The sequence below is a fragment of the Electrophorus electricus genome, chromosome 1 (assembly GCF_013358815.1).
Source record: "Electrophorus electricus isolate fEleEle1 chromosome 1, fEleEle1.pri, whole genome shotgun sequence".
Lineage (NCBI taxonomy): Eukaryota > Metazoa > Chordata > Actinopteri > Gymnotiformes > Gymnotidae > Electrophorus > Electrophorus electricus.
This window is the reverse complement of record NC_049535.1, coordinates 11,380,001-11,395,080: the sequence shown is the minus strand read 5'-3', so window position 1 is coordinate 11,395,080 and position 15,080 is coordinate 11,380,001. Positions and strand designations below refer to the sequence as shown.

The following is a 15,080-nucleotide window of genomic DNA, read 5'->3' as shown; positions in this document are numbered from 1 at the left end:
GCCAGATGTTGCACTTATACAATACTTAATAATATCCATTTGCAGTCTAATATTTCCTGCTAATAGATGTGAAGCAAATTGAGGCCAAATTGAGGTTTGATACAAACTTGCCAACAAAGGTTTTTGATCATTTGTTTCATTTAAGAGAGTGTTTTTTGTTGTCTTCTGCTTAATATTTTAGCTAAATAATTTATTATAATATGCAGAGAGTCATTGTTTTTTTAAATTTAACAAACAAAACTGAAACAGCAATGTCTATATCAACAATTAGATCAATGACTATGAATATCAATATTAACATAAAGACTACTAACAGCATTACAAGCAAGCTACATCTAGCAAGTGACAGTGCATAAATAATTCAGATACGAGCACTTGAAGGAAACATTCATATCTGTTGAAAGGTATCGGTGAATATTTATGGTAGCCTGTCCATCTAACAGTGGACTGCTGGTCTTAAGTTTTATGAATATATGCATGTTCACGCATGCAGATTACGCAAACGTCACTTTACCAAACGCCATGACGTTTACTTTAACGCATTCACGTCTCGCCTGGTTCTGACCAATGGCAAAGCGAGACGTTTTGTTCTTCCGGTGTGCAGGTTCTTTCGGAGCCTTGGCCCGCACGGTGCGCAGCGTGTGCGGTGTGTGAGCGCAGGGAACTTCACACACATCTGTCAGATAAAACCTTATTTCAAGGTGATGGAAGCGTACGCATCGCTACGTCTGTCTTTGGTTCTGTGGAGAAAGTTTGTCGTGGTTGATATGGACGGGGCGTAGTGTACTGGGACTGGTAGTACTGGGATTCGCGCTGCGGCCAGTTACAGACGCGTCTTCTCGTCTCATAAGAGATTATAATATGTTCTTATAGTAGTTATATTTATCCATCCGTGTGCATTAGTCCATAAGCTATGTTATATTTATTTATTTAGTTATAGTTATCCATCCGTGTGCATTAGTCCATAAGCTAAGGGAATAGGGGTTATATTTATCCCTCTGTGTGCATTAGTTCTAGGCTTGCCATCTTACACCCCCAATGATGTTCAAGCTATTTCGGGAGTCCCAGGCTGCACTCTGTGGTGAAATGGGAGCCGTGCGGGACTACAGCCGTTAGGATTTACTTCCCTCATTACTGCAGGCCAGCTATGCGAACGTTTTGTGTCGGGCTAAACCTCCGAATGACAGTGTGCTGACTTAACTCAGTCATGGCTCCGAAAAAGATGTGTCACGGGGAGTCGGGCTGTGTAGCCACATAGAGCTGCATAATGGATCATGGGAAAATGACAGGCGTGTGAATTGTCTTCCAGATGCCGCCGAAGAAGACAGGAGACGGACCAAAACCGCCCCCTCTCATCGGACGATTCGGGACGTCGCTTAAGATCGGGATTGTCGGGTTACCGAATGTGGGGTACGTTTCAGCGTCGGTTTAGCATGAGGCCGTCGCTCCAGGTTTTTCCTTTTAACTTTTAGCACCTACACAGAGGCCGCCGTTGTCATCCGATCGGTCATATGTGAATCCGTGATGCTGTGCCTCATTATGTTTGACATCTCGTCCTATGCGATTCCACGCGCATATTCGTGCGTTTTATGAATGAGCTATTGTGTGAAGCTTCCGCTGCTTCCCGTGTGGTGCTGTGGGTTTTGTGCTGGGCTGTGTTTGTGCATGGAAATATGTGTATCAGCAAAGTCGTTTTTCGATAAGTGGGTCTTTATGAGGGCAGTAAGAGAGGGCAGTGCTAAATTCTTCTCTGCTTCTGACTTGTACTGTTTTTTCTCTTTTCTCCATCCAAGTGAGTTATGCTGAGGGTAGGCTTCTGTTCTGGCTGGCTATAAATCAGCAATGTGTGTCAGTGTGTCCAAGCATTTATCATGCAGAAACAAGCTTCTGAACCACTTCTGTGTTGTTCCAGCCACCTCAGGAGATATAAATAACTTACTGAAACTTACTGCACAAAAAATGTTTATCCACACTAATGTTTTATTGTGTTTATGCTTAATGTAGTGTTTGACATGCAATTAAACATAAGATATTTCTTCAAATAGTTAATTATTCCTTAGGGTGCATAAGACTTCCACACAGTACTGTATGTGATAAGTGATTTGCAATTTCATGTGTCTGTGTTTTAACGAACAGAAGTCGAATATACAAGTGGAATATGCAAGCTTGCATGGCATGCCTATGTGACGGTGTGGCTATGTTCTTTTCCTGTGCTCATGACTGGGAGTGAAGCTGAGGAAACCACCTGCATTTGGTATAAACCAGTACTGTGTGATTTCAGCAAGTCAACGTTCTTCAACGTGCTGACAAAGAGCCAGGCAGCAGCAGAGAATTTCCCCTTCTGCACCATCGACCCCAACGAGAGTCGTGTTCCCATTCCGGACGAGCGCTACGACTTCCTCTGCCAGTACCACAAGCCTGCCAGGTACCTGCTGCTCCTCTATCACTCCTCTCCCTCTCCTCCTCCCCTTCAACTACTCTCCCTCTCCTCCTCCCCTTCAACTACTCACCCTCGACTCCTCACCCCAGGCTGCAACACCACACACTCCTCCAGCCTTCAGAGTCTTCATGCCCCAGGTACTGAACCAAAGCGAGCTGCAGCACGGCCGTTTTGTTTGCCTGAGTTGGCCTCTGTGTTACTGAGCAAGTCTAAGTGGGGAAAGTCTGGATTTGGGAATGTGATGAGCCTTTTTATTGCAGCCAGGAGGTTGCATGGAGGTCTTGCGTAATAAGATGAGGGGACCGCTATAGTCCATACACTCGTGCGGCATTGATATTTGCCGTATTCTCTTTTGAAGTGATCCCTGATCCATACTTTAAACCACCCACTGCAAAACTAACGCGTCCAGTACTGTGTCTTCATCTCCGAATCCAAACGCACAGCCACGTGCAGAATCGGGACAGTAACCTGCTGGTTTCTGCAACCCTTCCCTCTCTGTTCAGTAAAGTGCCAGCTTTCCTCAGTGTGGTGGACATTGCCGGCCTGGTGAAGGGGGCACACGCTGGGCAGGGACTGGGCAACGCCTTCCTCTCTCACATCAGCGCCTGCGACGGCATCTTCCACATGACGCGTGAGTCGGTGCCACCGCGGCATCTGTCGGGATGTGAGTGTGTGTGTGTCTGGAACGCTTTTTTGTCTTTGTGTGTATGAGAAGGACTGTTTCAAGATGACGCCATGCACAAGGAGGTCTGTGTGTTGAGAATATGAGCAGGATGGGGAAGGCTGAAAGGCAGTATAAATAAATATACTTTGTGATTGTGTGCGTGCGTGTCTGCAGGAGCGTTTGAGGATGAAGACATCATCCACGTGGAGGGATGTGTTGACCCGGTCCGGGACATTGAGATTATTCACGAGGAGCTCAGGATGAAGGATGAGGAGATGATCGGGCCAATCATAGACAAGCTGGAGAAAACCGCTGTGAGGGGCGGAGACAAGAAACTCAAACCTGAATATGTGAGTGAACCGCAAATCCCAGCATGCTCCATACCTGCATACATATGGCCATATAGCCAAGAAAAATGCTTCTGCTTCTAAACAGGACATTATGTGTAAAATAAAGTCCTGGGTGATTGATGAGAAGAAACACGTGCGCTACTACCATGAGTGGAACGACAAAGAGGTAAATACTGTTTTCGATCTGATTTATAAGACTTTAACAAATACAGAATTAATCAAGATTCCAATGTGTGATTCGGTAAAAGTCTTTACCTGGTAATTTATCCAGTTGTGGACATTCTCAATCTGCTAAACATTTTAGGTGTTTCCTCCTCTTTTCTGATATCTAACAGATTGAGGTGTTGAACAAATATCTGTTCCTGACATCCAAGCCAATGATCTACCTGGTGAATCTCTCCGAAAAAGATTACATCAGGAAAAAGAACAAATGGTTTGTCCTGCGGCTTCAGATTAGCAGATTAACACCACATGTGACTGCTGTTGCTAAACAGGCATGCTGACTGCTGGTGCTTCCGCTCTCCTACCCTGCCGGCTCGTCCTCCCTGCAGGTTGGTGAAGATCAAGGAGTGGGTGGATGGCCACGACCCCGGCGCTCTGGTCATCCCTTTTAGCGGAGGCTTCGAGAGCAAGTACCAGGACATGAGCGACGAGGAGAAACAGAAGTTCTGTGAGGAAAATAAAACCCAGAGGTCAGGGACAGGTCCGGTGTTCTCTCCGTAACCCACGCTGTTTTGCTCCTCTTCCATCTCTCCCTGAAGAGGAGTACCGTTTCTGCTCGTTTAAGGCTCCCGAAAGCTCGCCCGTTGAATTTATGGCTCATAAATGCTTCTCATAAATGTCTTTGAGAAACTCTGCTTCGGTTGGTATGAGCTCAACTTGAAAGACGTTTTGTACTGTTTTCATGCTTTCAGTAGCTGCCGTAGTGAAATGTAGAGTTTAGGATATGTTCAGTCATACTCAGAAGCTACATCTTTTAAAGATAAGAAGAACATTCAGTTCCTTTGGTTTCAGAGGTGTGGTTTGTAATTGTATGCATGTGTGTTGCCATTCTAGTGTGTTGACTAAGATCATAAAGAGTGGCTACTCAGCCCTGCAGCTGGAGTATTTCTTCACTTCTGGACCTGATGAAGTACGCGCGTGGACCATCAGGGTAAACGTAAATACACACTTCTACCCCAGTCCAGTCTGCTGGCTCTTTCAGCAGATTTGCATCAAGAGCACTCAATTTACCCAAGGGGTGTGTGTGTGTGTGTGTGTGTGTGTGTGTGTGTGTGTGTGTGTGTGTGTGTGTGTGTGTGTGTTTCTGACCTGCAGAAAGGCACAAAGGCACCACAGGCGGCCGGCAAAATCCACACAGACTTTGAGAAAGGCTTCATCATGGCGGAGGTCATGAAGTACGTGGATTTCAAGGAGGAAGGCACTGAAGCGGCTGTTAAGGTGAGGGGACAACTGCAGCTCTTGTACAGGCCTGTTTAGTTACAACCGAATGTTTGTTCTTTTAGCTGTTTTGTACACTCTCGTTATCTTCTAAAGGTTTGTAGATTTGTAATGTTTTAAATGCATTATCAGTAATTCAGTAATTACAAAGTAATACTTACATTCCTTGTTTCCCAAATATTTGTTTTGACCTCGTCAAAAAAAAATTTGAAATTTTATTTTTAAAAGTATTGGATCATTTAATGATTATGACTTTTAGGTAATAATTTGCTTGCTTTACAGGCTGCAGGAAAGTACAGACAACAGGGAAGGAACTACATTGTGGAGGATGGTGACATCATTTTCTTCAAATTCAACACACCCAATCAGCCGAAGAAGAAATGATGTCATTGTTAAAGCCTTCAAAGATTGGATGGACTGTACCAAGTGGGATGGGGGTGGGGGAGAGGGATGATATTCTGCAGATGTGAGGAATTACCCCTGAACTTTTTTTCATTTTTGGCCTTGGAGTATTTAAGGTGCGCCCCGTTTTTCTGTTTTATTTGGGAGCTTTTATAGCCGAGTTGTGCATTGCGGCTTGTCTTCGCACACTTGAATGCTGCATGCCATGCAGCAAGAGCAGAAACCCACAGCTAATAAACTTCTCCAGCTGAGATGGAAAATGTATGGATGTGAATTCCTGAAATGTGATGGGCTTCTGATTTTAAGGATGCAGTGTTCTGTTTTAATGTCGTATGGTTTGACTGTTTTGGACTGTAGCAAGATTGAAATTATGAAAGCCTGGTTGCTTTAAAGCAAGTAAAAGCTACCACTCTGTACACACCGGTACACCTCTGCAGAAATATGTTCACCACTGGGATTTGTGCAGATGATGAAATAAACCGCTGTCGTGCCACGTATCTGCCACCAGGGGGAGGCAGCACAATCCTAGACACCCCCAGATCTTGTTTTTGGACTCTGGCTTGGATTCGGTTGTCAAAACTTCGTTTAACGTTTAAACCAATCCAGATGTCCTCAGGTACAACACTGGGAAGAACGTAACGCAGTGGTTACTGTGTTCGTATGAGGGATGGTCTTCACAATACCTCCATGTGCTTAACACTGACCCAACGCTTGGTATTACTCCGCAAGTATACAGAAACTGAATCAAACCTTTGGCAAAGTGAAAAGAAACGAGGGGCCAGTGTGCAGATCTACTAACACGTTACTAGATTGTGTCCGCGTCCGCAGCTGTTTCCTCGAAGCTATTTTTGTTCAGCTAAGTGGGTAAACCGCCAGGCTGCGGCTAGAGCAGAGCCTACAGCAGACAGGCGGCCTACATTTACTCCTCCTTGTACACGAGATATTTATATCAAACCTACATTTATCCTCCTTATAACTACACGGGAAATTTAGATCAAACCCAAATATGTCCTCTATAATGTAACAGCTACTTATATACAACTAATCTTGTGAACATAATTCACGGGATTTCCCTCGTCAGTGACGGTCTCATTTTAACTTTAAAGACTACGAGTGTGAATAACTCGTTTATAAGTCGGTATGAAGCTGAAGGGCTGAGCTGCAGCCTCCGGGCATGTGAGCGCAACTACAGCTCCATTTTGTCGCCAACATCAAAACAGGAAACGCCCGGCGACGCGACGTTGACAGACAAGCCGCGCGACCAGTCGCGGAGCGAGGGGTCGGGTCGCACAGCCAATCGCTCCGTAGAAGAAAGGCGGAACTTCCGCGGCGTGATGCGCCGTTCACGCTCGAGCTCGCGAGGCCCCACCTTTTGTGTTTCCCGCACCGTCAATCAAAAACAGAAAAAAAAAAACAACAAAAAAATCGACCCGAATCTCCGATCACAGCCCGCCTTCGATTAAAACAATCATGTTGGGAGTTTAAATTAAAAGATAACCTGCCGATTTTTCCCCCCTTTTCCACGCCATGACCGGTACGTAACACTTTAAGGCGAGCGCAGCACGACGCGGGTGAGTTTGGAGCGCCGTTAGCCGGCAGGCTAAAGTCTTTCTCCTCAGCGATGCTAAAGGCTAACGCGTTAGCCTCGCCTCAGCGAAGTCGCCGTTACTAAAGTCGCCGAGAGCGGGTTAGCCGGAGGCGTTCACTCCGTCTCGACGAGTGGAGGTCGTTCGGGCAGAGTTTGTGTGCCTTAGTTTGTTCTCTCGCTGTCTCCCTCTCCCCTCCCCCGAAGCCCCAGGACAGCCAGCGAAGCGGCAGGAAATGGCCGCCTTGGACGTGGACAGCGGGCAGAGCGACTTCATACAGCCCAGCGGCGGCGCCTCGGAGCAGGTATCGCCTCTCAGCTCGCCTCTCTGTTTCTCCGCCGGCGTGTCGCGCTCGTTTTGTTGTTCACACGTTTGGGGGTGAAAAATATGTCGTACTGGGGGGGTTAAAGTCGGAACACTTCCTGTGAGCCGTCGGTCTGTACGGCCACCCACTTTCTTCCCCGTTAAAAACCCGCCCCATTGTGGGTCGGACAGCCTCGCCGCCGTCGCCGGTGTCCGCGCTACCTGCGCTCATCCCGGGTCACCCCACGATATGGGAGGACCCCGACGCAAAACACAAGCTCCACCCCTGCCCGGGTTACCGGACGACCGGCGGGAGGCTCCAGTGGGGAAGCGTCGCTTCACATTGTTGAGGGGCCTAACTTGAAAGGTTGTTCCATGTCCTGCTGTGGTGAAACGTGGCCGTACGATTCTCATAAAAATGGCAAAGGGGTTTAGAAAATGCTGAAAATGTTATATAGAGCTCTGCGAAGAAGGCGATCGCACTGAATTTTACCCTCTTATTCATATGCGGTAAAATTACTTGGCGGCAGTTTCCCTAAATAAAGAGACTCATTTTGACTTAGTATGAACTAAATATGTGAACTCCTTTTGAAGTAATAGTCACTATTGGATAAATAAGATTAACTTTACGCTGGCACTGGACTGAGTCCTTTGCAGTTGTTACTCATCTAAACATTAAAAGTAATTCTTTCATGCTTTTTCATTCTCTGATATGGTGACATGAGTCTTTAATAGTATAACTTATAGTTCATTTATTGTTGTTTCTCATAGAGAGTTGAGTTAGGAGTATGGAACAAGCCACTCATATCAGTGAAATGTAGCATAATATATTGTTTGTTCTGTCTTGTCCTGTCTTGCTGCCTTGCACTTTCTGGCTATGTATTTTTGGTGGTTAAATCTTGAAGTACTTGTTGCACAACTATATGAGAAACTGTTGTTCTGTAGGCTTGTCTATAGATGTAATGGCATCCTGAAGTGAACAGAGCTGTTTGGCTCCTGTTTTCTCTCTCAACAGACAACAGACTTCACATCCATCCAGCTCACAGGCTCATCAGACCGCTGGGAGGTGCTCACGCCAGTGTCCACTGTGAAAGAGGAGCCAGGGGTTCTGCATTTACCCAGCGGGGGACTCGTGGGTGCCAACGGGCAATATGTGGTTCCACTGCAGACTGTTCCAGGGCAGACGCAGCCTGTTTTCGTCACAGCTGGGACGGACGGCTCGAGTGCCAATGGCGTCCAGTACCAGGTTATCCCCCAGCTGCAGGGAGCGGATGTGACCTCGCTGGGCTATGCCCCGCAGTCCGCCAACGGGGCCACGCTGGGCACTGATATCGCCATACTGCCAGACGGAACCCAGGGCATCTCGGCGACAGCTAACGCTAATGATCTTCAAGGCCTGCTGGCTCATGGCGGGCAGGTGCAGCAGATCCCAAGCGTGTCGTTGGCCGGGCCTGGGTTTGGGGGTCAGGGCCAGGTGGTGACCAACGTTCCAGTGGGCCTGCCTGGTAACATCACGTTCGTGCCCATCAACAGTCTGAGCAATGCCGACCTGGAGTCGCTGGGACTGGCCGGCGCGCAGACCATCGCCACGGGTGTCACGGCCGACGGGCAGCTCATCATGGCCGGCGAGGGTGGCGTGGGCAAGCCCGCTGAGACGCCGTCGTCCGGCGAAGCCAACGGCTATGCCCAGAGCACCGCGCCGACGCCGGCCACTTCGCTCCCGGAGACGATAGACGGCACGGGCGTGCTGACCCAGGCCACGGCCGTGTCGGCCGGGCAGCAGGACCCATCCTTCGTGCAGTCCAACCACAGCAGTGAGCCCGTGGTGCAGCTGTTACCCACAGCGACGTCGGTGGACGGCACGGCACAGGCTCTACAGAGCGTGCAGCTGCTCAACGCCGGCACCTTCATCATTCAGGCGCAGACGGTCTCACCCTCGGGCCAGATCCAGTGGCAGACCTTCCAGGTGCAGGGCGTGCAGAACCTGCAGAACCTGCAGCTGCCGACCGCAGGGGGGGCGGCGGCAGGGGGCATGGCCTCGCCCCAGATCACCTTGGCCCCGGTGCAGACGCTGTCACTCGGGCAGGCCAGCGCCGGCCACATGCCCAACCTGCACACGGTTACGGTCAACTCTCTCACGCAGTACCAGCATGACGAGAACACGGAGAGCCCCTCGGGTACACACCAGCACGGGCACAACACGCACACGGGTTCAGGGCACATGGGTTCGGGGCGCGCAACACACACACGGGTTCGGGGCGTGCAACACGCACACAGCACGCACCCGTATTTAGGGCACACAGCACGCACCCGTGTTCGGGGGACAGCACGTACACAACACGCACACGTGTTCAGGGCATGCAGCACGCACTCATGTTCAGGGGACACAACACGCACACGTGTTCTGGGAGTACATGTAGTCTTAGGGTCATTGTGATGAAATTTGTGGGATTACTGCTTTAGTTTGACATTTTATTAGATTCACGTGTGATCAGCTGATTTCTAAATATCTCAGATATCCAAATCAAAGAGGAACCCGATTCAGACGACTGGCCACTGAGCGGGGACTCCACCCTGAACACCAGTGACCTGTCGCACCTCCGTGTGCGCCTGGTGGATGAGGAGGGCGAGGGGGTAGGGCAGGAAGGCAAGAGGCTGCGTCGAGTGGCCTGCACCTGTCCCAACTGCAAAGAGGCGGGGGGGAGGTAAGACACGCCCATGGAGGGGCCGTCACGTGGAACCGCTCAAAGTTAAAACATGGAGGAGTGACTGGATATATGTAGTCTGACTTTGTGTGTGTGTGTGTGCGCGCATGTGCATTCAGAGGGTCCAGCATAGGCAAGAAAAAGCAGCACATCTGTCACATCCCGGGCTGTGGGAAGGTGTACGGGAAGACGTCCCACCTGCGTGCCCACCTGCGCTGGCACTCGGGAGAGAGGCCGTTCATCTGCTCGTGGAGCTACTGCGGCAAGAGGTTCACCCGCAGTGATGAGCTGCAGCGCCACCGCAGGACACATACAGGTACTGCACGGCTCCTCGGTCCCGTGAACTTTACGTAACCTGCGTCTTGTGTAAACACTGCTGACTCTTCATGTGTTTTAAAGATGGGTTAATACTTGGCTAGTATGAGTAAGTAACGCTGAAAGCATGGCAATTTAAAACTTTTATTTACACTACAGTCGGTCCTGCCATATTGATAGCAAATTATAAAATAGATTTAATAATACATATATTAACGCTTTTACGATTTAGTAAATTGTTTTTTTTTTTTGTTTTCTAAAAATGGGACTGACAATCCCACAGAGAGCAGTTCTGTTTTACTTGTTCATCAGTTTTGGTGTAATGCTTTTGTGCTTTTTTTCCTCAGGGGAGAAGAAGTTTGTGTGTCCGGAGTGTTCAAAGCGCTTCATGCGCAGCGACCATTTGGCCAAACACATTAAAACTCACCTGCACAAAAAAGGGCTAAATTCTGTCACCACAGCAGGGCAGACAGAGGCTGCCACCCCCTCAGACAGCATCATCACTGGGGGCGGGGCCACTCTCATCTTGACCAATCTGCAACAGGCTGGCACCCAAGACCTCCTCTCAAACTCCGACCTCCCACTCCAGTTGGTCACTGTGCCTGCCAATGAGGTCATGGAGTGACCAAAATCCTGCCCACTTTCACAGCTCGCTGGCTTTTCACTATCAATTTTTATATATGATAAATTTTATATATATAAATATATATATGTATGTATATATATATATGTGTGTGTGCGTGCGTGCGTGCGTGCGTGTGTGTATGTATGTATGTATGTATGTATGTATGTATATGTGTGTGTGTATGTATGTATGTATGTATGTATATGTGTGTGTGTATATGTATATATGTGTGTGTGTATATATATATATTATATATACACATTATATATATATATATATATATATATATATATATATATATATATATATATATATATACACACACATACATACATACACACACACACACACAATTTTTAAAAATTTATTATCCAGTTATGTTCTGTAGCAGTCTTTTTGTACAAACATGGCAAAAAATGACATTAAATATGGTTCCAGTCCTCTCCCACCCACACACATACATACATACACATAGTATATACGAACACGCACTAACACACAGAAATGCCTTATTTTGTATCATACTCTGTAGTATATGATGCTGGAGTTGCATGTATTTTTACTTCGCTGACTTCATTGTTCAGGGGATGATGATTTGTGTGCGTGCGTGTGAAAGTTATGGTACAGGGAGACGAGTCTGTGCGTGTAGTTTAAACTGTGAGTCTGGCAGCAGAAGAGGGAAGTGATGAATTCTGAGGGCGAGATGTGTGAGCTGCCCACTGTCGTCTTCCTCTCTTCTCCTCGTCCCCCTCACTGTCTTTGCTGGTCCAAATGCGTCTATACGCCCTCCCCTTGAGTTTTATTATGTGCAGGGGAGTATTGACCCTCATGTTTCCCCCTCGTGTGATGGGTGAGGCTTTTTTAAAATGTTATTTTTTGGGGGGCTCCTCTGTCTACCTGTAACTTGGAACAGCTCTCCAGGTGAAAGGATCAAGCTTGTGTAAACTCTTGGCTTTTTTTTTAGTCATTTTTCCTGTCCTGTCTCTTAACTTGCATCATGTGTTCCCTTTTAGTTTTTTCCCAGCCTTCAAGCTGTTTATAGCCGGCATTTATTTTAGCCTATACCCGATTTTGTTGTATCAAAGACTCATTTTAATTACTTTTTAAATGTGTAAAAATTTAATGCTACTTTTGTACAACTTTTTTTTTTTTTTTTCCTCAAATGGAACACAATTAAAATTGAGATCCTATCATCTCCTGATTTGTAATGTGTGCGGCTTGGTGTGCTGTTTCTTTCTCATGAGTGGAGTGCACTTATCAGATGAAATACACAATGAAGCTATGAAACTATCTAATGCCTTAAAGAACAACAGTAACCAAACCGTTATGTATTCCCTGGTAGGCGGGTCATTGGTGGAGAATTGGTGTTTTAGCGCCACCTGTTGCATTTTACTGGTATTACTGATATTACTGTTGTCTCCATGTTTTGATGGTTAAAAAAAGGTAAAATTTGGGTTGTTTAGGGGGCTTTCTGAAATATGTGTGTAGTGGGGAATGACGCCTCAGGAATGCTTAGCGTGTGTGTTTGGGAGAGGAGGAGTGGTTGTGATACTCTGGGTAAATTTCCTCAGGGATGCTCAGGTTTCACTGGAGATACTACACCTGCATCTCTCTCTCTCTCTCTCACACACGTAGAGGGACACACAAACATAAGTGCCATCAGTCGCTATGGTGATCTGACCCATCGGGGGGGATCAGTTTTCTGGTGGAAGCTTGTGAGAGAAGACACCCAGTGTATTGCACGTCTCGACCCAGACCTCTTCAAAAGACTTAAAGAGGTAAAGGAAAGGTTTAAAAAAACAGCCGTGAGCCAGGTGTCAACGGTGAGCTCTTTAGTCCGTATTCAGCTGTGTTGTAGTGTTTCTTGTCTTCCTGGGGAATGTTGGATCCACTTTTTCTGGACGCAGCCTCCATGTTTCTCTCCCCAGTATTATGGAGGGAGGCGTCCGTGTTCCAGCAGAGCAGCTCAAACTCAGTGCCGTCTCGGATGAGCGTGTGGACTTCCTGCGTGAGCAGGTCTTCTCCGTCCTGCGCCTGAAGACGGACAAATGGAACCGCTTCATCGGAGCTGAGGAGAACCAGAGGGCTCTGCTGGATTTCCTGGACCAGGCCTGGGGGGACAGGCTTGTCCTGTTTACAGGCCCAGGGGGCACACTGCACCTCGGTGATGAGCAGGTGGCTATCGTGTGCACGCACACACACACACACACACACACACACACACACACACACACACACACACACACACACACACACACACACCACTGTCATACGTGAACACTGTGACTCTGCTCACAATGTCATTAGCCAATGCAAATGTAACACTATATGATCATAGTAAGTGTTAAGACCAACTTTAATCTCCTAGATGGAGTTCAGCTGTTCCCTGACAGTGGTTTTAGTGTAGAGTTGAAGAAAATCACAATATATGCTACCGAAGATCCATGGAGATCAGTTGCAGACACAGGGATGATGCTGGCTGGACAGCAGTGGCCTCTTGAGTCACTAGTTGCACTGGCAGATGTTAAAACTGCTGAGTCTGCTGAAACCTGCTAAAGCCAGCTTAACACCCTCAAATATGCTACAACCATGTCAGTGTTAATAGCATCCCTTCAGCTGTGGTCCTGTGATGTTACTCCGTCGGTCACAAGATAACTGGAACCGTTTGTTTGAGTTTCCGTTGTGCTTCCAGCACTCAGGAAGCGCGTAAGCTGTTTACGGCGCCCTCTCACGGCCTGCGCACTGACTCGCGCTCGGCGTTGAAATAAGTTGCCGCTTATTTCCAGCGCTTTCGCGTCTGAAAGCGCTACGCCAATCTTCTCCTCTTCACAGAAGAGTCCGTCGTCCTGGCAGACCAAACAGCTGTGCGTGTGGAAGAAGGCCGGCACCAGCAGCATCTCCGTGAGCTCATTCCGCACGCAGCTGCGGCTGGGCGAAGTGCCGGCACAGACACTGGACCACGCACCTGTGCTCATCGGCCAGGTAGCGTAACGAAGTCATGTATAAAACAAAGATATAAACATATAAATAAATCAATAAATGTGTGTGTGTGTGTGTGTGTGTGTGTGTGTGTGCATGTATATATGTATGTATGTACATATGTGTGTGTGTGTGTCTGCGCGTGCATGCTGCATACGTGTGTGTGTGTGTGTGTGTGTGTGTGCATGTATATATGTATGTATGTACATATGTGTGTGTGTGTCTGCGTGTGCGTGCATGTGCGCGTCTGTGCGTGCGTGCTGCATACGTGGGTTTGTGTGTGTGTGTGTGTGTGTGTGTGCGTGCGTGTATATATGTATGTATGTACATATATGTGTGTGCGTGTCTGTGCGTGTGTGCTGCATACGTATGTGTGTGTGTGTGTGTAGGTGCTGCTTACGCTCCTGGCTAACCCCCTTAACCAGGCTGGCTGGCCACGTGTCTTGGCCCAAGATGTGTGCAGGCACCTGGAACAGTTGCGTGCTCATACCGTCTACCTGCAGGGCGTCACAAACGGCCGCACCCTGCTGCCTCTGCCTCTGAGTCTGGAGAGGAAGAACCACTTACAGCTCAGGTCTGTGTGTGTGTGTGTGTGTGTGTGTGTGTGTATGTATACACCACAGATAAATGTATCTGTAAGGAATCACAGGTCAAACTTGTAATATATTGTCACAAGGTGCCTTGTTTATATGATTACCTGCAATTCTACTGCCATTCTTATTATTCATCTTGTGTGTGTGTGTGTAGCTCTGATCTGTGTCTGATAGACAGGGCTCTATTGTACACACTTGAGACCTTGGTGATCCAGTGGAGTCAGCAGATGGGCTCTGCCCTGCAGCGAGACTCCTCTCAGCTCCTGCGTCAGGGAGAGTCCCCGGGCCCCGCCGCGGAGCTGCACTTCTGGGCCCAGCAGAGAGACAATCTGTCGGGCATCCAGGAACAGGTCAGGAGGGCATTTGGTGTTCATAACTACAAGATGTTTTAGTTTTCTGCCAGCCTGTTTAAGAGGCTTTTCTGTGTATGTTTCTGTGTGTGCGTGCGTGCATGCGTGTGTGTACCTGCGTGTAGCTGCAGAATCCGAAAGTTGGCCAAGTGCTGGAAATTCTTCAAAGGGTTAACAGCAGTTACTACTCTTCCTTTCACAAAATCATGCAGAAAGTCAACCTGGGTAAACATTAATCCACACCCACACATACAGTGTGTGTGTGTGTGTGTGTGTGTGTATGTATGTGTGTGATTGCGTGTGTGTGTGTGCAAATATTGTGAGTGTT

The 15,080-nt window shown here is 47.8% G+C and overlaps 3 protein-coding genes across 5 annotated transcripts in view; all 3 read left to right on the top strand.

Annotated features, from left to right (window-relative positions):
- The first annotated feature begins 592 nt into the window (after positions 1-592).
- Positions 593-5,793, top strand: ola1 (Obg-like ATPase 1). 2 transcript variants are annotated; one of them, XM_027018695.2, is made up of 12 exons: positions 593-701; positions 1,310-1,410; positions 2,282-2,425; positions 2,530-2,577; positions 2,944-3,071; positions 3,279-3,454; positions 3,540-3,620; positions 3,790-3,887; positions 4,006-4,146; positions 4,511-4,607; positions 4,772-4,894; positions 5,177-5,793. In XM_027018695.2, exons 2-12 carry the CDS (start codon positions 1,310-1,312, stop codon positions 5,276-5,278), a joined length of 1,239 nt encoding a protein of 412 aa, XP_026874496.1. In that variant the 5' UTR covers positions 593-701; the 3' UTR covers positions 5,279-5,793. The 2 variants fall into 2 exon arrangements, with proteins under 2 accessions (XP_026874496.1, XP_026874499.1); XM_027018698.2 differs by lacking the exon at positions 2,530-2,577.
- A 773-nt stretch (positions 5,794-6,566) lies between these two features.
- Positions 6,567-10,954, top strand: sp3b (Sp3b transcription factor). 2 transcript variants are annotated; one of them, XM_035526786.1, is made up of 6 exons: positions 6,567-6,830; positions 7,089-7,186; positions 8,201-9,362; positions 9,701-9,890; positions 10,010-10,206; positions 10,553-10,954. In XM_035526786.1, the coding sequence occupies exons 1-6, from the start codon at positions 6,824-6,826 to the stop codon at positions 10,828-10,830; spliced, it is 1,932 nt and encodes a 643-aa protein (XP_035382679.1). In that variant the 5' UTR covers positions 6,567-6,823; the 3' UTR covers positions 10,831-10,954. The 2 variants fall into 2 exon arrangements, with proteins under 2 accessions (XP_035382679.1, XP_035382686.1); XM_035526793.1 differs by having other exon boundaries at positions 6,567-6,867.
- Positions 10,955-12,762: 1,808 nt separating this feature from the next.
- Positions 12,763-15,080, top strand: part of dnah9l (dynein, axonemal, heavy polypeptide 9 like) — a 41,707-nt gene continuing 39,389 nt past the window's right edge. The window contains 5 exon segments of the mRNA XM_035525820.1: positions 12,763-13,014; positions 13,663-13,812; positions 14,199-14,383; positions 14,557-14,752; positions 14,878-14,977. Coding sequence (XP_035381713.1) covers positions 12,763-13,014; positions 13,663-13,812; positions 14,199-14,383; positions 14,557-14,752; positions 14,878-14,977 — 883 coding nt within the window.